Source organism: Xiphophorus hellerii, chromosome 2 (assembly GCF_003331165.1).
Source record: "Xiphophorus hellerii strain 12219 chromosome 2, Xiphophorus_hellerii-4.1, whole genome shotgun sequence".
NCBI lineage: Eukaryota > Metazoa > Chordata > Actinopteri > Cyprinodontiformes > Poeciliidae > Xiphophorus > Xiphophorus hellerii.
In genome coordinates, this window is record NC_045673.1 from 20,051,782 (window position 1) to 20,077,021 (window position 25,240).

Here is a 25,240-nt window from a genome sequence, read left to right on the forward strand (position 1 = left end):
ACTCTTGTTGATGAGGTTGGGTGTCATACAGGACTCTGGGAAAATCTGCAGACTTCAAAGAGCAGAGCCGAGATTATGAATTTATAGATCAGGTCACAATCAGATAATACGGGACTCTGTGGATGCAAATGCAAATCTGCAGGAAGAGTGAGATGACTTGGTATTCACCCGGGTCCAGTTAGTTTAACAAGGACAGATATCACAAAAAAAATGGGGGAAAATGTTCAGCATTTTTAGACAAGTAATTAAGTTTTCTGCATCAGGCTCAGCTGTCATATATAGAAGCAAAAATTCAACCTTGATTCACTATTGAAGGCAAAACCTATAAATCCCTTCTTGTCTTCTTTATACTAGATCGGCACTTTTTTTCTAAAGGTTTTCACTAAAAAGATATGTTGGAAAACCAAAAGCCTCATCATGCCTCAACTGAAAAGCTTTAAATAGCTTAAAAGATAACACAGTTCTCTCATAAATAAAATGTCTATCAAATGTTCAATGGCAATGAAAAGAGAACTGAAATCACTGCACAGTTACACTAAAAAGCTGGAATAAAGGCAATAAAATGGAGAAACAAAAATCTAAATCTTTCCTCCTATGGGAGAGCTTACTGATGAGGGCTGTCATTTAAAAATGCAAAGTGTACTTAAATGTTTCCTGAGGGAACTAACTGTTTATAGTGCAATTATTCTTGTTTATGCATTTAATGAGAGAGCCAGGACACTGATAGTAACCCACTAGACTACTAATAATTCCTATAAAATTTAATGCATAAAATAAATGGGCTTAAACATTGTGTGAAACAAATCTCATGTTTTAGTCTCTCTGAGAAATGGGAAAGATCAGATAATATTGCACTACAGTAAGAATAAAGGTGAATATGTGGAAATCATCTCATAGCCACTGTGGCGGAGCCGTGTCAGGAAATATCAGGATATTTTGGATAGCATTTTTTTTGGATTGAATGGAAATTAGGTAATCACTGGGTCCTTCTCCAAAATTCTTATAAAATTAACACAGAAGGTGCTTTGCAGATATAGGATAAAACTTCTTCCACTGTCATTTTAGTCCTGCAGATCTAAATAATTCTAATAAAAAAACTCTGAGCTGAGCAGAAGGGAAGAGTCAGGACCCTCTCTCTGATTGGTACATTCTTGTGAAATCTTACATTACAGGACAAAATGTTGTCCTGAAGGAAAACATGGGGATGCACAATTTTAGCATTATTATCATTGTGAGTCTTTGCCACTGCAACAAATAAAGACTTTTACACATATTTACCCAGAGTGCCAATAAGTATGGACGGATTATTAATAATACTCTGACGTTCTGCGATTAGAGATGAGAGGATTAGAGATGTTCTGGCTTTTCCTTACAGATGAACCTCATTCTCTGGAAATTGATACTTATACTACTACACAGCAAAACAGAAACATGGTCAGCATTTTTAGCAAGCCCTGTACTAAGTCAGAGGAAAAAAAAATCCATATTAATGGGGAAACAATTAGTGAGACCTCCACATTAAGAAATCGTAAAGGCTTAAAAGCTTTAGAAAAAAAAAAGATGGTTTCTTCACTACTGAATGCTAAAAGTCTTTGGTGCTTTGAATCTCTGGGAAACTCTAATTTAAATGAAGCGTAGCTTCAGTAAATGCCAATTAATTATCAACCAATTTATTGCAAAGGAAATGGAATTATATTTATTACCCAAGAGCAACAATGTCTTCAAGCAAGTTTTTGCAAAGATAAACTTTCATTTTTTTTTTTTAGTCAAATTAATTAAAGTCTTGGAATTAATTTGCATCTGCTTGACATTTTTAGCTTAATCTTATTTTTAAGTTAAAGTTTGAGGTAAATTCTACATGACATTCCATCTATAAACTCCAGGATTTTAATATGCTCAGTTTTAAATTTTATACATACTTCTTTCTTGTTCTTTATTTGACTTTTTAGAAAAGAATAACTCTTAATGAACTTGATTTTACAATATCGAATATCAAAGTACTCCATTTTGAATCTAAAGATGAATTTTTTTTAGACTTTGATGAAAAACCATAGTGTGAAGAGGTAATATGATCATTGTCCAATTATTTACAAATGCAATATTTCCTAGTAAGTAAGTTTATGAAAAAAAAAGAATGAATGATTACCATCCACCCATCAGCAATCACCACAACACTAAGACAGAAGGCAGTTTAGATAGACAGAGTAACGTATTACATATTGCAGTAAACTTAAAACGACACATTCAGAGATTTTCAAAACCAATTTGATTCCTGTTTGAAACATTTTATTCTCCCACTCCACACCCTGGATGAAGACTTTGCACTGTGAGCTACAGCTCAGATTGTCCCTGGATGACAGCTAATTTGAAAGTCAAAGATGACACTTCTCTGCTCCCTCTACATGACAGACAGGTTTTTATATCTTTCTTTGACAAGATGCCCTGGTCCACCATCCCACAACAACCCTCCCATGTTATGTCACCTTATGACTCTATCGCAGTACGTATTTATGAGCTACACACTGAAATGATAATTTTATGGGCTCTACAGCCATGGCTGTTGTGCTTGAGCTAGCAAGGATTATCTGTAAGTTTGCTAAACTTTCTTTTTTTGCATTAAAAATGTGACTAAAGGTTTACTGGTGCTGTATTTATTAGTGAATGGACAGGGCATCTTAGTTGTAGAAAGGTAGCGACAAGTGCAATGCAATAACTTACTGATGGTACTGCCAGTATGGTGTGAAAGGGTTTTATCACGGCCAGTATTGCTTTAAATTCTCAAAGACCAAGCCAAACCGGTGAATAAGAGTACAGTATGGTACACTGGCAGCATTTTCCTACATGCTGGTCTGGACCACGTCAATTCATCACCATGAAAAAAAAAACAACAAAAAAACTCACAACAGATATACTCAAAACTCTGTAAACCCCTGATTATGCTCCAAATCAAGAAATATACATTTCACTTTCTGAAATGAACGACGAAAAATGTTTAACTTTTTCAAGGTGGCCTATTTTCGTCTGCTGTATGTATTTACAATCAATTTTCAAACTAATATTATTTGGAAACCATCACAAGAGCTGATTCATGGAGTTCCAAAACCTGCTGTGGGATCCTGAGCCAATTAAAGGGCCCACTGAAAACAAGCACCACAATGACTTTGAAATATTTTTTTTGAAAAATAGGAAGTGTCCAGTTATTATGATTATGTTTAAAACTGATGTTTTGGTAACTAGATCCAAGTTATGCAGATTAATCAAAGTTCCTTCTTTTCAATGATTTGCTTCCAACCCCACATATTCACCCACCTTATTTTATCTCATTGTGCAATCATCCTATTTTGCATAAGGAAAATTTGTTAAGATGACAGGAGAGTCACAGATAAAAGCATCGAAGATAAAGGAGGATTAGCGTGATAACAGCTAGACAATCACTCTGACACAAAACACCCTGTAATTACTTGTGTTTGACTCAGAATAGGCAACATTGCAGATAATTACAATGTGGGAAAAAAAAGACAATTAGCAGATCCGGCAATCAGTTCTTGGAGGCTAATTATACAGCAATTTCTCAATTTCCACAAAAAGTGATAATTCTGAGTAAATACGAAATCTGCGAGGGAGTGGGCGTGCTTCAGAGCATGGAGGATGAAGGATTAAGACGAAGTTGTTAGCGAAGGAAGAAAAATGAAAGTAAGAAGAACTCGAGGGGTAGGGCTCACCATTTCTTCATTCCTCAGTGTGTATTCGGCTGTGTTTGTTTGACTGCTAATAATGCTGCCATGAACGCAGCTCCAACTTATCCGCAGACTATCGGCACCAAACCAATAAATATTTCAGCACAATTTAAAAAAAAAAAAAGAAATATTAAAAGTGTTATAATCAAGCTGTGCTCTTTTGCGTCTCTGCCAAGAAGGATTTCATTAGTCATAGACCAGTACCCCCACAGTAGCGCCATGTAGGAGGTTCGTGTGGGATCTGTGTGTATGAAGAGGTGCGTATACAGAGGGAGAGAGTAAGGGATAAAGGGCTTGTGTGGGTGTTAGAGTAGCAGGGTTAGGAACCTTGTAAGTGTCTCTTTTCTAATCTGGAACACAGCAGCCAACAAATGCTCTTTTGGATCGAACCCAGACACTATAATGCAGTGCGAGCGAGAACGCCTGCTCTGCTTACACAAGTGTGCTTGGGAGCAAACTGTGTGCATGCTTGTTACTGTGATTTGAGCATGAGAGTGTGATATTTTTTGGGCTGTCAGACTGATTAACAGGGACAAAGCCCTGTTGTTGTAGCAGAGTATTTTTCAAGGGGGGACTGTAGCGTCCCGGTTGAATAAGATGGTCTCTTAAACTGATGGTTCACAGTCCTTTATTGAACAGCCTTTTATTGTGAACTCACCGTAAGAGCTACAAAATATACAAATAAAATAACATTAGTACTCAAACAGTGTTGTTCTGACCTTAACATATAAATCTTTTACCTTCTATGCTAAAATTATGTTTTACAATAGATGTATTTATTAAAATCCAAAATCCCTGTCACGAAATAAAATGCAACGTATTTCAACTGTTGACGGTTGACCATAGTAAATCAGCACCATCTAGTGGCAAAACACAACCGTCACACCCAATAGAGAAATACACGTTCCGCAGGAAAAATAAACATATATACATGACAACACACTCACCTTGTTCCCTCATCAACCAAGCGCCAACCAACCGATTGTCACCCTGAATCACACCCCAACTATCTCCCCTTCACTCCGACTCGTTCATGTCAACTTTCTCTGCCCCAACGGCCGCGCTACTTCTACCGTTTTGCGTCAGTCACCTTACCGTTCCAAGCCCCTTTCAAAATAAAAGCATCGACTATCATGTCAACAAATACATGACATGAGGAGACACAAAATATTAGAAAAGTCATTTACACTCCCACCAAATCATTAGAGCTTAACTAAACAAATAGAGCGATAATGATTTCCTTCAGAAAAAATGACCTGTAACCTTTAACCTCTATGAAAACACGAGACATAAGAAAGAATGCAACTTAAACTTAAGACTATAGTTAAACAGTTTCTAATAATAGAATCAGTTTCTGCACTGGGCGTTCCACTATAGAAAGTTTACGGGAACTCTGCCCATTCTCCATCTTCCGTTCTCCAAAACGAATCTTTACTTTTCTTACAAGTCCATCTTTATCTGTTACTACGTCCATTACGCGTGCTAATCTCCATTCATTGCGAGGTAAATCATCCATCTTCTCCATGACAACATCTCCAATCTTCAGATTTCTCTTCGGAGTATGCCATTTCTGCCTTGTTGCGATGTTAGATAGATACTCCCTTTTCCAACGTGACCAAAACTGCTCTGATAGGTACTGCACTTGCCGCCATCTTTTCCGTGCATAAATGTCTTCCTTGATGAAGTTACCTGGAGGGGGCAGGGCTGCCTTTGATTTCATGGTGAGCAGATGATTTGGGGTCAATGGCTCTGGGCTGTTTGGATCACTGAGGTTATCCACTGTAAGAGGTCTGCTGTTCACGATCGACATTGCCTCATAAAAGAATGTCCTTAAAGATGAGTCATCCATCCTGCCTGACGAAAGTGAAGCCGTCGAGCGCAGGATGTTTCGAACCGTCCTGATTTGCCTTTCCCACACACCTCCTGTATGGCTTGAATGAGGCGTGTGCATGTTGAAGTCACACTGCTTCTCAGCCAGAAATGTGATAATGCGGTTAGTGTCCACTTGTTGTAAAGCTTCCTGCAGCTCATTTTTAGCTCCGACAAAGTTGCTTCCTTGATCACACTTTATCTCGCTGACTGCTCCTCTTATGGCTATAAAACAACGGAGCGCATTGATAAATGCGTCTGTAGTCATATCATCTAACATTTCTATGTGCACTGCTCTGCAACAAAGACAAGTGAAAAGAAGTCCATAACGCTTGTGCACCTTTCGAGCTTGTTTGGTTAGAAAGGGACCAAAACAGTCCATTCCACAAAATGTGAATGGTGGCAATGGCTCTAAGCGCACCTTTGGTAGATCAGACATTCTTTGTTCCTCTGTTCCTCTTCTGAGTCTGCGACACTTTACACATTGGTGTATAAATTTTGTTACAGCTCTGTTGATGCCAGGAATCCAAATTCCATTTGACCTGATCTCATTGATTGTCATTCCTTTCCCTTGGTGTTGCACCTTACTGTGGAAATGAGCAATTAATAGCTGAGTGACATGGTGACCCTTTGGAACTAATACTGGATGTTTCAGTGAGGAAGAGAAAGAAGCATCCTTTAGCCTTCCTCCCACCTTAAGGAGTCCATCACTATCAAGAAAAGTGTCCATCTGAAACAGCTTGCTTTTGTGAGGAAGTGCCTTTCCATGTTTAAGCATCTTTATCTCCTCTGGATATTCATTTGCTTGAACATCTTTTAGAATAACACATTCAGCGTTTCGTCTTTCTTGTGCTGTGCTGTGACCTGTTGTTTTATCTCTCTTGGCACAGCGAATCAGTCGAGCAACAGCTTGAGTGGATTTGTACCAAGAAGAAAACTTTGTTAACTTGTCTGCCAAACCTTTCTTCTCTGTTTTGAAAGTGTTCAGCGCATGTGCCCTTTTTACTTCTGGATCTCCAAGTGGTAAGTCCATGTTGATCTTTGCAGCTGGAGGGATTTCTTTGTCCCACAGAAACTGTGGCCCTTTGAACCAGTCTGATGAGATGAGTTCACCTGCGCTTGAACCTCTGGAGGCAATATCTGCTGGATTTTGCTCAGAGGAAATGTATCTCCACTGCTGAGGGGTGCTGTTGAGCCTTATTTTTTGAACTCGATTGGAGACAAATGTGTGAAAACGGCGCGCTTCATTATTAATGTAGCCTAAAACTACCTTAGAGTCCGTCCAGAAATACTCATCAATCTGTGTCAACCCAAGCTCATCCTTTAACATGTTGCTTACAATAATGGAAACAACAGCGGCTGTTAGTTCAAGTCTTGGTATTGTTGTTACCTTAATAGGAGCAACTCTGGTCTTTGCTGTAACTAAAGCACAATACACCTTATCATCTTTGTTTACATATCTTAAATACGAACACTGACCATAACCATATGAACTTGCATCAGAAAAATGATGAAGCTCGGTTTTTACTATTTGGCCAAAGTCTTTAGGAACATAACAGCGTGACATTGTAATTTTCTCCAAGTTCTTCAAGTCATCTTTCCAGTTATCCCATACTGGCTTTAGTTCACTGGGAAGGGGATCATCCCAGCCTGTGCCTTGTTTGCATGTCTCTTGAAGCACTCTTTTGCCTGTGAGTACAAAGGGGGAGATGAATCCCAATGGGTCGTACAAAGATGCAACCATAGATAGAATGCCACGCCTTGTAGCAGGTTGGTCATTGGATTGAAAGCGAAACCTCAGTGTGTCTGAGTCAATGTGCCAGTGAATGCCTAGCGCTCTTTCAAGTTTGGAGTCATTAAATGCTAGGTCACATGCTTGCAGTGGAGAGGCACGTTCAGATGATGGAATGCTTTCTAACACTGTTTTGTCATTACTTACAAACTTGTGTAGTCTGAGGCCACCTGAAGCACAAAGTGTTTGAGCCTCCTGGGCGAGCTGAATAGCTTCCTTGACGCTTGCAGTACTTGTTACACCATCGTCGACATAGAAATCCTTCATTATGAACTGAGATGCAAGGGGAAACTGTGTCTCGTTTTCTGTTGCAAGATGTTTTAATCCATAATTGGCACATCCTGGTGAGGATGTGGCACCGAAAAGATGGACTTTCATTCGAAACTCTTGAGGCTCAGTATTCAGGTTGCCATTTTTCCACCACAAAAATCTTAAATAGTCTCTATCTGCTTCATACACATGAAATTGATGGAACATTTTTTCAATGTCACATAATAATGCAACTTGATGCCGTCTGAATCTGATTAGAACACCATTTAGATTGTTCAGCAAATCTGGGCCTGACAGCAAGTGATCATTCAGACTGTTACCTTTATATTTTGCTGAGGCGTCAAAGACTACTCTGAGTTTGTCTGGTTTTTGGGGATGATATATTCCGTGGTGGGGAATATACCACCTTTCTCCTTCTTTTGCTTCGTTTTGAACTTCCTCTGCATCACCCTTCTCTATGACTTCGCCCATAAACTTTACATATTGCTCCTTGTACCTTTGGTCCTTTGACAGTTTGTTTTTGAGGCTTTGAAGTCGCACAGTGGCCATTTGCTTATTGTCTGGTAACAGAGGTCTCTCCTTAAAAGGCAGTGGCATTTCATAATGTCCTTCATTGTTTTTATAAATTCCTTCCTTAAGTGTATTCAGAAAGAGAATGTCATCTTGAGACACTGATTTGTTATCCTTGCTATCATCCTTAAAGTCAGACTCGAGAATCTTGAGTGCATCAGTGGGAGTCATTAAAGGGAGTTCTTTGACTGTAACTCTGTGGCACACAGTAGATATGCTGAAAGAGTCATTGTGAGATGATGTGGGGCCTACAATACTCCAGCCCAATGCTGTGCAGACAGCATAGGGTTCACCTTCTCCTCCTAAGATGACCTGCCTTGGTGCTAATGCCTTGGAACAGTTGTAGCCAATTAAAAGCCCAACTTCACATTCTAGCTGTGGTGGAATCTCATTCACTATTACCTTTAGATGATCCCATTGCCTTGCCGTTTCACAGGAAGGAATGTGAGAGCGGTTGACTGGTATACAGTCTTTAGTGTAAGCAGGAGGGAGTTCTATTATTTCTGAGGAGTTGTAGCCTCTCACTTTGAGACCTGAGACACGCTCGCTTGGCACAACTGCATTTTTACCAAGCATTGTGGTGAGTCTTAATCTTATTGGGGTTGACTTAGCTTTGAGACTGTTAGATACTTCTTGGTTAATGAATACTGTATCACTTTGGGTGTCCAAGAGTGCATAAACAAGCCTTTCTTCATCTGGTTGTTGCTCTGAAGAAACCCATACTGGTACAATCATAGAAGTGCTTACACATTGTTCATTGGTTTCTGCATTGAGAGACAGGGTTGTTGCAGCCTGTTCTGTATTCGTTTGAATTTGGTTTGTCTGTGATTTGTTGCTGTCATAGTTAAAATCGTGCAGACAGGTAGGGTGTTTTTTCTTGCACATTTCACATGCAAGTCGGTAACGACAGTCCTTTGCGCTGTGTCCGGGTTTGAGACAACCGTAACAAAGTCTTTTATCTTTTATGTATTTTCTTCGTTCCTCAAGTGATTTGCCTTTGAACTGAGGACAACTGTGAAGCTTGTGTCCGTTGTCTTGACAGAGCATGCATGGTGGTTTAATATTTGACCTTTGTTTTGTGCTTTCCGTTTCTGTTACCACTTGCGTATGGAGAACACTGGAGGTGGGCCTTTTTTCTTTCTGGTAAACTTTACTGGTGGTTTTGGTGACGTCTGTTGAGTGGAGAGCCTGAAATGACGTGATGGGATTGCACACAATCTCAGCTTCAGAAGACATGAACTCAGTAAAGTGCCTTAAACTTGGAAACTTCCCATTTTCTTTCATGTACTGAGTGGCCTGACGATTCCACCTTGCAGCTGCCCAGTTAGGTAATTTTTGAACAAGTTTTTGGTTCTCCTCACAATCATTGAGAATGCTTAAACCTTCTATGTGTGGCATAGCTTCATGACATGTTTGAATGAAGTCAGCAAATGCTCTAAATCCTGCAGAGTCATTTGTTTGTATCTTTGGCCATTTTGCCAGTCTTTCTCTGTACGCTTTTTGTACAATAAATGGATGTCCATACCTTTGGTTGAGGCGTTCCCATGCATCCTGGTAAGCATCACTGTCATTTCTGTAGAAGATGCCATCAAGTGTTTGTCGAGCTGAACCCCCTACATATTTCTTTAAGTAGTACAGCTTGTCTGCAGGTGATATGTTCCTTTTATCAATGAGTGCAGCAAATGAAGCTTTCCACTCGATGAACTCTATTGGGTCACCTGTGAAAGTGGAAGGCTCGGGCATTGGCAGTCTGTTCATGGTAACACTGTCCTGTAATGCTTGGGCTAAATAAAGAACATCTGCTTGTGGAGGTGAGGTGGACACAATGTTGCTTTTAGGGACTTGAATGGGAGCAGAAACTATGGAAGCCTTCTGAGCTGCTCTGGTACTGTCAACATGAACACTGCTCTCACTCTTTATCTCATGGTCATAAGTTATTAATCTAGCTCGAGCAGCCTTTAACTCTTTTTCAGCTTTTAATCTCTCTAATTCACGTTTTTGAGATTCTAGCTCCTTTCTCTGTCTTTCCTCCAAAAGTTGAATCCTTTCTCTTTGTTTTTCTTCTTCTAATAACACTTCATACTCTGCCTCCTTGGCTGCCAACTCAGCTGCAGCCTCTGCTCTCTTTACAGCTACTACTGACCTTGCAGAGTTTGAATTACTGGCGTCTGAGCGTTTACTTAAGTATGTGATAGAAGAACTGTAAATGGATTGAGCATAGTCTGGATTAAGAAGTTCACGTAGACGAGCCTTCACTTTCCCACTGTCATAGTCATCTATGCCTGAGAGTCTTTCATATGCAACTCTGATAATGTCATTGGTGACTGCTTCGCATGCATCTATAAGTCGCCTTGTGTCACTACAGGGAGTAATGATTTCCCTTATTTCTGTATATAAGTTTATGACGCCATCTCTTTCTTTTTCTAAGATGTCCATGAGTGAAGCAATTTGACTGTTTGTTATGTCTCCTTTTAATTGCTCTCGTGCCATACGTACTTGCCTTTTCCATTGATTATAAACTTTGATTAGACGTTTTTCCTTTTTGTGGGCCTCCTCCTCCTGATATGCTCGCATTTTTTCTGTGGGCTTCTTTTGACGAACAGAGCATGGAGGCTCCTCTTCCTCGTTGACAGGTAGGTCCTCTGTGTACTCTGTTTCCTTTTCAGATGCTTCCATGCTGAGGACAGGGCTATACCGTTGACCATCAAATCCCAGAAGACCTTACTTGGAGCCGTGAAGCTGGAACCTTAATGTGGCTTTCACTGGGACCTTGGTGCTGAGAATGATTGAACTTCTTCTTAGCTCGGGGTGAAGCTCTTCTCAGCTTGGGTCAAGCTCTTACTGTAGCGTCCCGGTTGAATAAGATGGTCTCTTAAACTGATGGTTCACAGTCCTTTATTGAACAGCCTTTTATTGTGAACTCACCGTAAGAGCTACAAAATATACAAATAAAATAACATTAGTACTCAAACAGTGTTGTTCTGACCTTAACATATAAATCTTTTACCTTCTATGCTAAAATTATGTTTTACAATAGATGTATTTATTAAAATCCAAAATCCCTGTCACGAAATAAAATGCAACGTATTTCAACTGTTGACGGTTGACCATAGTAAATCAGCACCATCTAGTGGCAAAACACAACCGTCACACCCAATAGAGAAATACACGTTCCGCAGGAAAAATAAACATATATACATGACAACACACTCACCTTGTTCCCTCATCAACCAAGCGCCAACCAACCGATTGTCACCCTGAATCACACCCCAACTATCTCCCCTTCACTCCGACTCGTTCATGTCAACTTTCTCTGCCCCAACGGCCGCGCTACTTCTACCGTTTTGCGTCAGTCACCTTACCGTTCCAAGCCCCTTTCAAAATAAAAGCATCGACTATCATGTCAACAAATACATGACATGAGGAGACACAAAATATTAGAAAAGTCATTTACAGGGACCCTGAGGTGAAGATGGTGCCAGAGTAAAAAGAAACTGACATGAAATCTGTGTGGAAAGAGAAAATGGCACTTAAAATGTTAGAGAGCCTGAGCAGCCTCATCACCATGACAGATGAAACATAACAAGCAATGTTAATAGGGGCAATAATTAACTACTGCTTTGTAATTCAGTCTTTAATGGAATCATTAGGAAATATTCCTGCTTTGTGTCATCGTCCTTGTCTTGGTTTGGTTGGCTGGTATTATTCTACCATCTTCTCAGGAGGGTTCAGAACAAGAAGAATTTCTTGTGAACATCATGTATTTGCTTTTTGTTTCCTGTATGATAAATTATCCCACTTCTATAAATCTCCCACTAATCTCCCACTATTTCCTTGAAATATATGTTCTGTTTCTTCTCTGCTACATTTGGTTTCATCCATTATCTTTTTCTGCTGTGTGTTTGGTGCAACCCTTTGAGCAGAAGAGCCATCAATGTGGAAGGTGAAAAAAATCTCATGTCAGTCATTCATAGGACTGTCCTGATCCAGGTGGACAGTTACAAATAATAAACTCTAATAGATTCAATTTGTTCAAATAGAAAGGCTAATCTAAACAAAGAATGATTTATTTCTCTTTCCGTGAAATCCTCTGCTCACCATCCAGTGTTGAACTCTACGTGTGCGTCGAATAGAGCAACCACAGGAGCAGTGGCCACCCTCCATCCACTGACTCTGGACCGGATCAGTCCCTCCTGCTTGGCGTGCCGGACCACTTTGATGAACCCCGGTCCGTGCTGAGCGTTTGTCTCATCCACAAAGCTCTGCAAGTGCTCCTTCAGCTCCACTAAAAAGAAAGAAATACAGAAACATACCTTGACGTTAGGCTGACATTATTGCACCTTGTTTAAACACCGATCTGATCGGTTTCATTGACTCGCATAAATCCAAAACATAAAGTTGGCTAAAATATCTTAAAACACAACATTTCAGGCCCCAATCTACAGAGATTAAAGAACAGATGCCAAACAATGTCATTGACATCGTTATTGGGGTCTTTTTTCATAGATGATTTGCTAATGCATAGTCACTGAAAAACACAGACGCATACACACTGGCCACAGAATATTTTCATTTCCTTGTTATGATTCTTCAGTGTAATCGTGCCTACAGGCTATGGTCGCTGTCATATTCTCTTTATTCGTTAATGCCATCAGCCTGGAAGCGCTAGAATGTGCTTGCTTTAACGAGCAGCCGTGTGTTTCTGACCTGGAAGTAACATGGATCCATTGCAAGAGATTGGAGTATCACAGGAATCACCTCATCGTGAACGTATACGACACTCTCCGACATATATTATTTAGATTAACTGTAAATGTGATGCACTCTATTTTTAAACTCCGAGTTGCCATTGCCAAAGGTGCAGAAAAATAAAATATCTCTTACAATTTTGGATGGTAATAAAAATAAAATGTTATGTTTAGTTTTACTTGCCAGACAGTGGGATGTAAGAGGGCAGATTGTTCCAAGTTGGATGTTCAAAATCAAGAGGTAGATTGGAGTGGACTAATAAATACAGATAACTGCATGCCAAAAAGCCAGAGTGTTAATGTTAAATATAATTTAAAAAAAAAATCAAATTAATTTGACCATGATGTCAGAAGGATTTATCTTCTGAGAACATAAAGCTTTTCAGCAGAAGGAGGCATGGCGTGCTCTAAAATGTCCTGCTAGATGACTGTGTTGACAGTGGACTTCAGAAAACCCAGACATGGCAACCCAAATCATGACTGACTGGAAACTGCACACTGAATTTCAAACAACATAGATTCTGTATCTCTCCTGTAAAGCAATTTATATCTGAAAAAATAACACCTTTTCTATCATCTGTGAGCTGTGGTCTCTTGTTTCTTGTGAAACTTTTCCTACCTCTGCTTTTTTCCCCCTAAACTTTTTATAAATATGCTCTATAAAACAACATGCTTCTTTAGTAGAGAAATTTTGCAGGTTACCCTACTTATTAGGTGTCAGTGACCGAACATCTCTTTTCCTGTGTAGCCTAAAGACCAAGAATGAAAGACTATTTACAGGTTTGTAAAACTTTCGCAGTTGAGAGCCAATTAGTTGATTAATGATCGGTACTATGCATTTCCAATCCTTTTTTCACAATATTCTGATTTCTGAAACCCTTTTCTATCATCTGTGAGCTGCAATGATCAAATACAAAAAATAAATGCTTGACACTGCAAGATGATACATCGTAGAGTGAAATCAATACACAATATATTGATTTCACTTTATGAATTAAGTGAAAAATATTGAGCCTGTTCACTATATTTTAACTGAGATGTACCAGTAGACTTAAGTATATAATTTTGCTATCAAGCCAAGATCAGGGCCTTTTCCTGACCAAATTTACTTTATCCAAAGACTCTCCAAATCAAAATGTTTCTAGCATTTTGATTTGGAAAATGATAGAAACATTTCTAGCATTTTCTAGTATTGCTGCTTTTGTAGTTCTTTATATTTTTGGTAACCAACTTAACAATTTTAGTGCTGCTAAGTCAGTAACAGCAACATCAGCATTTATACCACTCATCTTAAGGTGAAAATATATGAACTGGGATTGGCTATGCTCTGAACACTTGATTCCCCCATGACAATTAATCCCTTATTTTTCATAGACCCAGGATTGTTGACCGCTGCTGGTAAAATACTGACAGCTCAAAGCTTCTTAATACACACACATACATACAAAAGAAAAAGAAAAAAACAAGCCATCTTTTTTCAAACAGGTTTGTGATTTCAAAAGTGTTTTTTAATGTCCTAGATAATTTACAACTTACTTGGCAGTGCACAGTAAGTGCTCTTGCATTTCAACCAGCCTTAGCTAATTTGTCTTAATTACACCATGTAGATCAATAACCAGAATTTATTATTTAAGCTCTTACTTTTCTTCACCTATCTTGAATGTTACTTACCGCCATGCAATTGAAAGTGACTGCAAAGCAAGAGGATTAAGTCACATTTCTTAGAGAATTATAAATACTTGTAATGAATTAGGGGAGAATAATTTGAGGAAATTGATGAATGTATTTATCCCACTAGTTGCTACACTAATCAGCATTCAGCTATGTGCAGCTATCATAACTAAACCGTGATATATTGTATTACAGAAGAACATAGGGGCAGTGGGAGACCCATAAAATCTGCAGGCAATGTAGCAGAGACAGATTTCTCATAATAGTAATTATAGATTTGGCAGCTATGAAATACAATATGCTCCACAGAACGTGGAACAATTAATAACACTGGCCCAGAAACGGAACGTCACACCCAGGCCTTGACTGCAACTGTCTTAGCAAGTTTTAAAAAAATTTTTTTATGTTTTCACACACTACTGGTGAAGCTAATGCCCACTCATGTCCTAATTTAGCACATGGCCTAAAGCAGAAAATACAATAATCACTAAATGAAGTACCAAACTTTGTTGCAGTAGCTTACCTGAAGAAGCCAGCACTTAATTGGACTCAAGGACTGGATCGTTGCCTTTTAATGTGACAATAAAGTCTTCAATTTCTTTGGGGGAATTTAATCAGCTTCTGTTTGATTATGCATTGGCAGTAAAGCCAAGTGGTATACTGCAAGTTCATCTGTGGATTACAAAGACTATTCTGTGGCATTAGAAAAAAAGTTGTTTGTTTTTTTTCAGCCATTCATCTTTTATTATTGCCAATACTATTTTATTTTTCAGCCATCCAGAGGTGGACTTGCTTTAGTGCTTTGGATCACTGCTATACTGTATAACCTAAGTGCAAAAGGGGTGTCCTAAGTGTGCCCCAGAGGCAATTTGTTGCCTTTGTATGGCTCCTGGCTGCAATTTAAAAATGACACTAATTTGGCACTCTAGTCCAGCACAGGCGGTTAATTTAGAGGAAGAATTTTATTTTCAATTAGGGCAAACCTGTTGGAGATATTCTAAAACTGTGGTAAAATGGAAAATGTTAGGAACAAAGTTGTCATCTTTTACCACAGTCTATTTAATTTCATAGTAAACAGGATCACGACTAGCCAGTGACTTTTACTTAAAAACAGGCTTTGATGCACCCAAATCTGCTTTTAATTAACTCGTTAACCTTCGCTAAATACAGAAAGCATATTCAGAAAAAGAGTTACCCAAACTCTGTTTTTACTACTCAGAACAGACTTTTTTTCTATTTTTTTTAAATAAGGAAGGGATGAATTAACTTCCCAGTTAATTTTACACATTGCTTACTTTTAGTACACTGTAAAAATAAGCAAGCAATTTAAAAAAGGAGGTCATTAGTTGTCCCTCTTCTCCACCAAATTGAAATCGTTCTAAATGTCCAGGTATTGGCTGGCTCAGACTATGTTTGATTCCTCTGCATCATAAATCTACGTCTGACCAACAAATTAGGGAGTTAAGATGATTTTAATTGTCTCCACAGAGATAAATGCTTTGAGAAAATTGGTTGACCTGTACTTTCTGTGAGGAAATGAAGTGAACAAATTGCAGTATTGTAAAAGTTAGAATCCACTTTTATTCTTTTAGTACCTGTAAAAATGTTTTGACACAATTCTTGTTTTTAATTGCAAAGTAGCTATTTTCTTACTTCCACACTTCGACACAGATGACTGTGTTGAATGTGTGGGCAGTCAGGACAGTGGGCAACAAACCAAAACATTGTGAGGCATCATGGCTATCTACATGCAGCTCCAATTATTTATGTGAATACCAATTATATTGGAATTACAGTATAATGAGAAAATAATGATCAATTGAAGAGAGGAAATTAATCTTTTTCTAAGTCAAAGGAGTCCAAACTCATGTTTCTTTGCCAAAATTTCCACATTTTTATCCTTCCAACATCAGGGTGAGGGAGACGGTCTGTGTCATTATTTGCTATTCCTGTCAGCTACTCCTGGGAAATCTGAGGCTACACAGTTATAACAGTACAAGAGGGAAGAATAACCCATCCTCCACCATCCGCAACTACAAGCACACGGGCCGGGTATAAAGTAGTGCAATAAATCCATATGTCAGCAAAGAAATATTGGCAAAGCTGTAAAGTGTATTTTGCTAACTCACAAAAATTGGTTTTAGGACAAAGAAAATCATTCCAAACAGAGTTATCCAAATACAAGACATCTTCTTATGTGAAGCGTAATGGGCCTCCAGGCAGACTGGATATATAAATGAGTCGACATTCTGTCTTTAAACCAAAAAAACAATGTTATTGCTGAAATGGGACATATCAAAAAAGAAGATCAAGAAAGAGGTTTAGGATTCTTACAGCTGTTACTGTTGTCGTCCACGAGTATGATCTCTTTAAGGAGGTAGGATGGTGTCCTCTGGATGACCGTGTGAATGGAGCGTAATAAAACTGACAGCGCCTCGTTGACAAAGATGAAGATTACACTGAGCTGAGGAAGGTCTGACGAATAAGACATGTTTCTGCATCTGAAGAGAAGGAAAACAGAGATTCAGACGCTTCTCTGTCTGAGTGACAGCACAATTTAAGGTGGACTGACCCGTCCGGTCGTAAATCTGCAATGGGCCTGGTGAGGGAGATGCGGTCGCTCAGGTAGCCGTTGTATCCGAAGTAACGGAACTTTTTGAGCGCGACGCGTCGGCTCTCTGGGCCCAGGTCACGACCCCAGTGATTGAACAGTGAGGCGGCGGGGTCTGCGGCAGAGTCTGAGGAAGACGCTGCTTCTTCACCGTCCTTCAGAGGGGTTTCTGTGGAAACACACAAGGAAAAAGTTTTTAACATTTTTTAACAACGTATTTGCCAAGACAAGCTGCTGCCTTTTTCAGCGCTGTAAGATAGTGTTAAGAACTGACTGGAAAAATAAATGTCTTTCAGCTCTATTAGAGATGCCTCCATGGGAGAATAATATTCCGACTAAGCGTTAAGTATGCTCTGTGGTTTTCATGAAAACCTGCTTACTTGCAGCTTGAGGGATAATGTACGCAACATGAGGGAAAAGGTTGAAACCCAAATGCAATTTGAGGTGACAGGGAATTTCATTGTCATAACAAACAACATTTTCAGGTCTATTTGTGCAGAGGCATACACAAAAACTCTAACATGACCAGTGTAATACCTCTTTTTTAATGAGCACTGCAAGCCTGATTTTCATTGCTATGTGTGAAGCAGTAAGCTGTTTACTTTACATGATTAAGAACAATAAAAACACAAACGATGCTTAAATCCTCCATGAAAGCAGCTAATTTCAAATCACAACAAAGCTTACTAGGTAGTTTCTAATATTATACATGCTTTAGTTAAAAATAACAGCATGAAAAGAGAACAGCAGCCTGGAGATATTCTAGGTTAAAAAAAAAACAGGCAAGTGTTAGAAGAATTTGAATGTTGGGGTTTGTTGTTTTTGGAAAAAGGTGATAATCTGAGAGTGAATATTCATGAACTAAGACATGGGAGAAACTCTTACACAAGAGCACTGATGCAGACACAGGAAATGTGTTGAAAAGCTGACTGAATAAAAACCCCAAAGCCATTTTATTTCAGTAGAAACGACATTATCCTCTCTTAAAAATTTAAGGACAAATCCATCCTTTAATTTTGGCACGATTATTCAGTGGGGAACCCACATTAAGAGCATAGCTTCATTTTTTTTGTTGTTGTTCTACGAAATCACAAGATCGTTGCAACTTTTAATGGCACCCTTAAGAATTCATGTAATATAAAATGAAACTGAAGCGCTTTTCTCATTTACACTTCTTAAGTTCTTAATGATTTGTTCTGGAACTTTTTAGTTATCCAAACCTTTCTGCTTCCCCTGGTAATGGATATCTCTTAGTGCCTTTTCACCACAGCAAAGAAACAAGAATGTGTCAGACAAGTGAAGCAGATGAGTGAGGATCTGTGATGGAACAGCTGGCCTTTTTGTTTCTCTAGGAAACCTAGAGAGAAGAATGGCACGGACTTCCAGGACTATAAAATTAAAAATCTGTTAGATCTTTTTAGAAAACTGACAATGGTTTATCACTATAGGAAAAAGATCAAATTATACAGCGAAAATCAATGCAGAAATTGTTCACTAGACACAAAATCAACGACCTCTCTCCCCAGAACTACATCATAGTGAATATTGTGGTTTGGGGGAAAATGAAAAGTCCAGCAGTTTCATCCTGTTGCTATTTTAATTAACCAACTCTGACTCATAAGCAGTTTAGGATTATGCTTATATGGATTTTTGCATGGATCTGTAGAGTGTACCAACAGTAACGATGGGCAGCATTTCACACACACATCTCATGAGTAATAAAATTGTTATTGGAAATCTGCTTCACTTTTCGTATGCAATTACAGATATAATGATAATGTTCATGGCAGAATTGGCTTCCGATACATTTCTTTAGCACAACACATAATATTTTACTGCTACTGCATCACAGAGGAATAAGATTCAACAAGATCCAGTGACCGGATGTTATGTGCCAAGATGAAAGCTTTGAAAATGTACCGTATAATGTTAACATGAATGCTACTTAGAAATTAAATTAAGTGATGTACCTCTGTGTCGTTCGCAGGACCCCAGCAGTTTGGAGTGACAGCTGTGCCTGTTTTTTTTCTGCATTTAATTAGCAAGAGTATAATTTTAAACTCATTTACAGCTTGAATCTTCTGTTGTATGCAACAGTGCACAACTAACACCGGAACCAAAACGATGCGTGTCTTTCTAATTCTGCAACAAGACGCGTATACGTGAACATCACTCTCATTAGCGGGATTTGACAGCCATGTTTGCATCTGCATATACTCAATTCAGTCTGATTTGTAAAATAAAAGCAAATGTAAAACAAATGCTTAGCATTTAAAAAGTCAGCAGCAATCAATCTCACAGGACGGTGACATGAGTTTAAATTATATTCAGCAATGTCAGCAACTATGATTGAAAATCTGATATCATGCTGTGCATGTGGACCTAAACTGAAACCGACCAGATTAATGAGCAACATGCTGGCAAACTCTCTAGTGCATTAAACAGCAACAACAACTGTTTAGAAAGATATGTTTAAGTAACTGTTAAGAATTAAATAAATAAAACCTAAAGAGTTTAAATTTAATTTGTGTGTGACATTAAGGTTCAAACTCAAATCAGACCTCACATCTTTTTTTTTTTTTAGTTTTTCTGCCCTCAGCACATGACTGCAAAATGCCTTTTCCCTTTCTAAGCTCAATGGCTTTTTTATTAGTTTGAAGAGAGGTACTTCCACCTCTGCCAATGACGTGCTTAATGCTCTCGTGTGTGAAATGCTACCTCCCTCGAAGGCCCCTCACAGTCTCATAATCAGAATCCTAAAAGCTCTGCAAATGGCTTGTCCTCCATTTTTCTGAATAGTGAATCACTAAAAGTTTTAAGGACTTCTAAGCTGCTCTATTTTGTCCTGCATTTTCACTTAATATGAGCCATTTATATTTAATGAAGCTTTTAGTTGATGCATTGTGCTTTTGAGCAAGAAAAAAAAAACATCTATGTGTCAGTCTGACCTCATGTGTTCAACAAACTTCATTATTATTTTATGTGAACCAGGATTAAGTTCCTCACATATCTGGAGGGCACAGTGTAGAAGTCAGGAGGAATCAAGGGGAAAAGTGTTGAAGTCGTATGTGTGCATTGTACAGCACCTTCAGGAGAGTTTGAAGAAATAGGTGTTCAGACATGAAAGTGAAAATCTCTACTCATCAAATGAGAATAATATATTTTGCAGTTACTAAATGTAAACATGTCTTTTGTTTTTTCTTTTTTTAGTACAAAATCATTTCACATTGTAATGTTTTTGTTGTAAAATGTGCAAACCAAAGACGTAAGTTTTGCTTCTCCAGTCGTATTGCAATGCATGTAAAATGCTTGTAAAGACTGAAGTAGTAATGTCTACATGCAAAACATTCAAACAGACCTCATTAAAACAAGACTTGGTGTAAATAGTTCCCTAATTATTAGCAGTTCACTGCAAAGTCAATTAGAGTTTATTAATAATGACATTGATATTTAGCTTTATCTAGGCTGCTTCCATGACTTTCTAGTTCATCTGACACTTTATCAACTATAGAAAATGTATAATTGAATTCAGTATGACTAATATGTAATACAATGAATAAATAAAACTCATAATAGATAAGATTTGTTACAGTAGTTTAAAGACAGTTTTTTTTTTAAACATTTTCCTAATAACTACTTTATGTAGCGTTGTTGCAACAAATAAATGTTTAAATTTGCTTTGCACCACAGTCAATATGGCGGTCTAGAAATGCATTGTGGGTAGTGGGTTATATCAGCGCAATTTGATCGATTTTGAAGAAAAAAATAGAAAAACTAAGGTCAAAGCTGCAAAAGATTCTCTTAAAGGAAAAAAGCCACAACTGGATTAAGAAAAACATCTGAGGATGAATTTTCCAAACTGAGAGTCTGAGGAGCATAAATCTGTATTTTAGAAAGATCAACTTAAATTAATGCAGGGAGACTCTAAACCAGCAATTTCTGATCCGAACCCAACTATTTTTAAGAACTGGGAATATGTTAATATTGGGTTGCCACTCACTTGCAGGACATTTTGTTCCAACAGCATCTTTAAGAGATCAATTGGAAACTGTAAATTTCTGTTGAGATGGTCGTTTAGACTGCTTTAGTTGTTTTAATGTTGTTCAAGCAAGGTTTTTTGAAATCTAAATAAAGGGTTGGTATCATTCCGACTTTAGAAACTGTGGTTATATCTATATCTGATGTATAATTTCTCTTAGACGGAACTAAAATGCACGCTGATCATTTTAATTTTATTTATCTCTCAAGTTAACACCAAACAGCATTATTTCCTACTGCATATGTTCATCTTCTACCAAAATACAGAGTAGATAAGTACACACTTTCTAAGATGCACTTAAGCCACAAGAAACTCAAATTATGTCCCTGGGGGAAAAAAATGCAAACATTTCTCTTCTTTTTCTTGGTCTTCATCTCAGTTTTGTATGATTCAACATTAAGAGTCACAGATAGGGGAGCTCATGTGTTTGCATCAGCATTCATGAGGTGCTTTGCATTGTATAATAAATGTGGGTGTGAAGAGTGTTAGATGAGGCTGATTCATGAGTGCACATTTCCAGTGGCACAGTGATTTACAAAAGAAACACTGCCTACAGATATGTGCAAGCACAGTGTTATAAATCTGATTTCCCCATCTAGTGTATGTTGGTTTGGGTTTTTGTGCCTGTGTACACTCTGATATTTTCCTGAGATGTGCTTTATAAATAAGTAACCTCCTCTGGTTCTTTACAGTTGCCTTGATATTTTTCTTTAAATAGAGAAAATAAAACAAATGTAATGTACTTTTTATAGATGAAAAACACCTTGCTCATGGTTGACTTTAACAGCAGTCTGGACTGCATTGTGGCAGCAAACAGTGCGACGGTGGACTGTTAGTCTTGGGTGGGAAATGCGCTCCACATCAATGTCTGCTCAGCAGTATTTACATCCAAACACACAGAGCACACACAGAGCGCACAAATTCCTCACAAATAAAAGACCGAGATGGAAAACTTGGAAATAAATCTGACTAATTTGACAAAGCCAGCTTTCCTCATTGGCAAAAGAACTGGAAAATATAGCAGAGCATAATAAATAAGACATCAATGCTATTTGAATAATTAAAAAACAGGGGCACAAGAACAAACAAACAAATCAAATAAAACCAAAATGGTAGTGAATGAATTAAAGGCGGAGGATCAAGGAGAGCAGCAAAATAAAAGTGCCGACAGGTTGCTGAGGGAGGTGCGAGGGAGTGACGAAGAGGAGGAGCGGCAGGCCGAGAGACGAAGAAAGCAGGAGAATAAAGCGATTGTGACAGAAGGTATTCATCTCTAGGCATCTGTAAACCAGGCGACTCTGAGCTCCGTCACATCAGCTTGCAGAGACACCCTCTTTTATAAGCTCAGGCACCAAGACAGCTCCCTGTCTACACACATGCACACACACATCCCTCCTGTAGATCCAGGAGCATCAAGTCCAGGCTACCCACAACGTAATGGATTCAAAACAGGCCGGGTGACAGAATTTCACCTTGTCCTCAAGTCATTTTACAAAGAATTGACAAGCTACTGGCTCAGCAGGTTGGAGGCTACACGCTGTGAAACAACTTTCAACCCGGAGCCCGAACTGTGGCGTGGTGGCAATCATGACTGCTGCAGCTAGATCAAATTAATCCTGACTAAAGCCAAGAACTAGTACTGAAAAACGGGAGCTTTAGGGTAGGAAGTTTAGTGCCACAAAGCGAGATTTAATCAGGAATGTCACAATGTCATTACATGCTGGACCAGAGTATATTCCACGGTAATACATCTGACATGCAAAACAGTCAGGCATTAAGAAAACAACAGTTGTAAGAAATGAATATTTTTTAAAAAAGACACTTGTAGCATTTTTTTTAAGGTTAAGATTTTTGACATTTTTACAAGAATGCATCTTTATGTGATGAGACAACCGCACTTAAAGGAAAAGACTGTGTGGGTAGAAATAAAAACAACTTTCTATAAAATTACTTTGATTAATATTAAAAATAATATCCTGGTCATGTCCAGATAGGGCAGTGGCCCTCCAGGACTGGAGTTTGACACCTGTGACCCACATCTTTCACCTAGAACAAAAGGGAAAAACACTAGGAAAAAAATCTGAATCTTCTACAGTCTGTGAAAGATGACAATGCTGAAAGAATTTGATATGTACCTATTTTTTGTTTGTTTTCCTCTGCATGCACAAAAATAAAAAGCTAAACAAATCTGTCATGCTGTGTGAGTTTGAGGTTGTACCAAAATGCAGATTGGATATGGGAGCATGGATCATATAGAAAAATGAAAAAAGAAAAACTTACAAAAAAAAATCACAAGAATCCAACTCAAAAGAAAAAGAAAAAAAACCAGCAAAGTAACAGGATTAGATGGTAGGATCCAGCAAGGAACTCAGAATGAGTTATACACTAAAGAGGTTGATTACTGAACAAGAAACAGATGGCTGATTAGAAACAGGTTGCAGGTGTGATGGGAGAGAGAGAGAGAGTGAGAGAGCGACACAGGGGGCGAGGGACAGTACGCAGGGAATTAGGAAATAAATCTAACACTAAATAATAACTAGACCTAAGAAACATAATTAAACCAGAGAAACAAAGATTAACTAGACACAAAATACACAACTAGAATCACTAAATAAAGACTGAGTTAAAGTAAAACAGAAACAATTCTGGTCTAATAAAAAAGAAACTAAGGAATTCAGATTTATCAAACTAGAACGAAATGATCAAAACGACCAAAACAGCCCAAGATTGTAATAAAACAAAACAAACAAAAAAATAAATCTCCTAGCTGCCAGGATCCCAGCAGCTAGGTTTGTTCAATCTGAAAGCTACTCCTAGACAGCATTTCTCCTCGACTTTTTCCTACTCATTGGATAAACTCTGATAGATTTTCACTTTATGAATTTAAACTGGAGCTGAAACCTTATCACTGCTTTATGATATGCAGTGTGTTAGGCACTAAGGCCTCCCTTTGGCAACTTCCGCCTGGATTCTGCGTTCCTTTGTGCTTCCTTTGTTCTTTCATGATTTTTTTTTCACACAACTTCGGACATGAAAATTAATAACCCTCATGCTCTATACAAATGAAAAGGAATAGTTGTGAAAATTATGAGCCAAAATCTAGCTTAAGTTTTATTGCCAAAGCTCATGCGGCAATAAATGCAACTTTGTTCTCCCTGCATCAGCTCTGCTTACAGGCCTACAATATCATTCAGTTTAGGTTTACTTGTCAAGAATAAATGTGGTTTCTGTGTGATTTGATTTGACACCCCAGGCTCCCTGCTGATTGTCAAGCGCTGACTGGGTAAAAGGTTGATCTGTGGGAGCTCACCATCTGAGCTGTCACTGGAGTTGTGATTGGCAGGTAGAGACAGAGATAAAGTGTTAGATGACAAGCAAGATGCAGATGGAGGCTGAAACCTTAAAATAAATTTAAAGTCTACTGTGAACAAAATCCAAGTATCTCACAGTGTGAGTGCAGAATGTAGTTGTGAGCCACAGATCCGTTTTTGCTTTTTTTTTTTTACTGTCAACCAACCAAACACTGACTCACAAACATTCACAGTAAAAATAAAAATATTCACACTGTTTGAGAACAATTCAAAACAAAGCGATAGAAATAGGAGAACGGGGCCTTTAAATGTCTGAGCTGCGATAGAAGAAAGTGCCAGCACGTTGAACTTCTTTTAGGAAGCCCTTTTTCTTCTTACAAAGATGCTGGTCTTAGTGTGACGGAGAGAAAGTATAGATATCGGATTTTCACAGAAGTAAACTCTATAGTGCCTGCATTTCGTCTACACAAAATCTGCATCCTGATAAGTGTTCATGTATTGATTTGTGTGGGGGACAGATTCACATAAACAGCTTTTAAGTGTTCAAGACATTAAATGGGACATGAGCCTGATTTGTTAAACAGCAAAGCGCGGATGTAAAACCGCTCAATTAGACCTCTGC

General features: G+C 38.4%; 2 protein-coding genes across 4 annotated transcripts in view; both read right to left on the bottom strand.

The window, feature by feature from the left end:
• The window catches only part of LOC116709868 (polypeptide N-acetylgalactosaminyltransferase 18-like), a 138,472-nt gene that overhangs the window by 49,052 nt on the left and 64,180 nt on the right, over positions 1–25,240 (bottom strand). For both annotated transcript variants that reach the window (XM_032548547.1, XM_032548558.1), the window contains exons 2-4: positions 17,230–17,437; positions 16,992–17,158; positions 12,337–12,523 (exon numbers count right to left, since the gene is read on the bottom strand). In XM_032548547.1, the coding sequence (XP_032404438.1) occupies positions 12,337–12,523; positions 16,992–17,158; positions 17,230–17,437 (562 nt within the window). The remainder of the gene's footprint in view (positions 1–12,336; positions 12,524–16,991; positions 17,159–17,229; positions 17,438–25,240) is intronic.
• On the bottom strand, positions 4,294–11,688 carry LOC116709857 (uncharacterized). Of its 2 annotated transcripts, none has more exons than XR_004336983.1 (2): positions 4,685–11,688; positions 4,294–4,403 (listed from the first exon to the last, which is right to left on the bottom strand). XR_004336983.1 is itself a non-coding variant. In XM_032548530.1 (2 exons), the coding sequence occupies exon 2, from the start codon at positions 10,912–10,914 to the stop codon at positions 5,062–5,064; it is 5,853 nt and encodes a 1,950-aa protein (XP_032404421.1). In that variant the 5' UTR covers positions 10,915–11,171; positions 11,453–11,688; the 3' UTR covers positions 4,349–5,061. The 2 variants fall into 2 exon arrangements, 1 of the variants encoding a protein (XP_032404421.1); XM_032548530.1 differs by having other exon boundaries at positions 4,349–11,171; positions 11,453–11,688.

Coding starts and splice junctions, on each gene's coding strand:
- LOC116709857 (XM_032548530.1), bottom strand. CDS start 10,914: ATGGAAGCATCTGAAAAGGAAACAGAGTACACAGAGGACCTACCTGTC.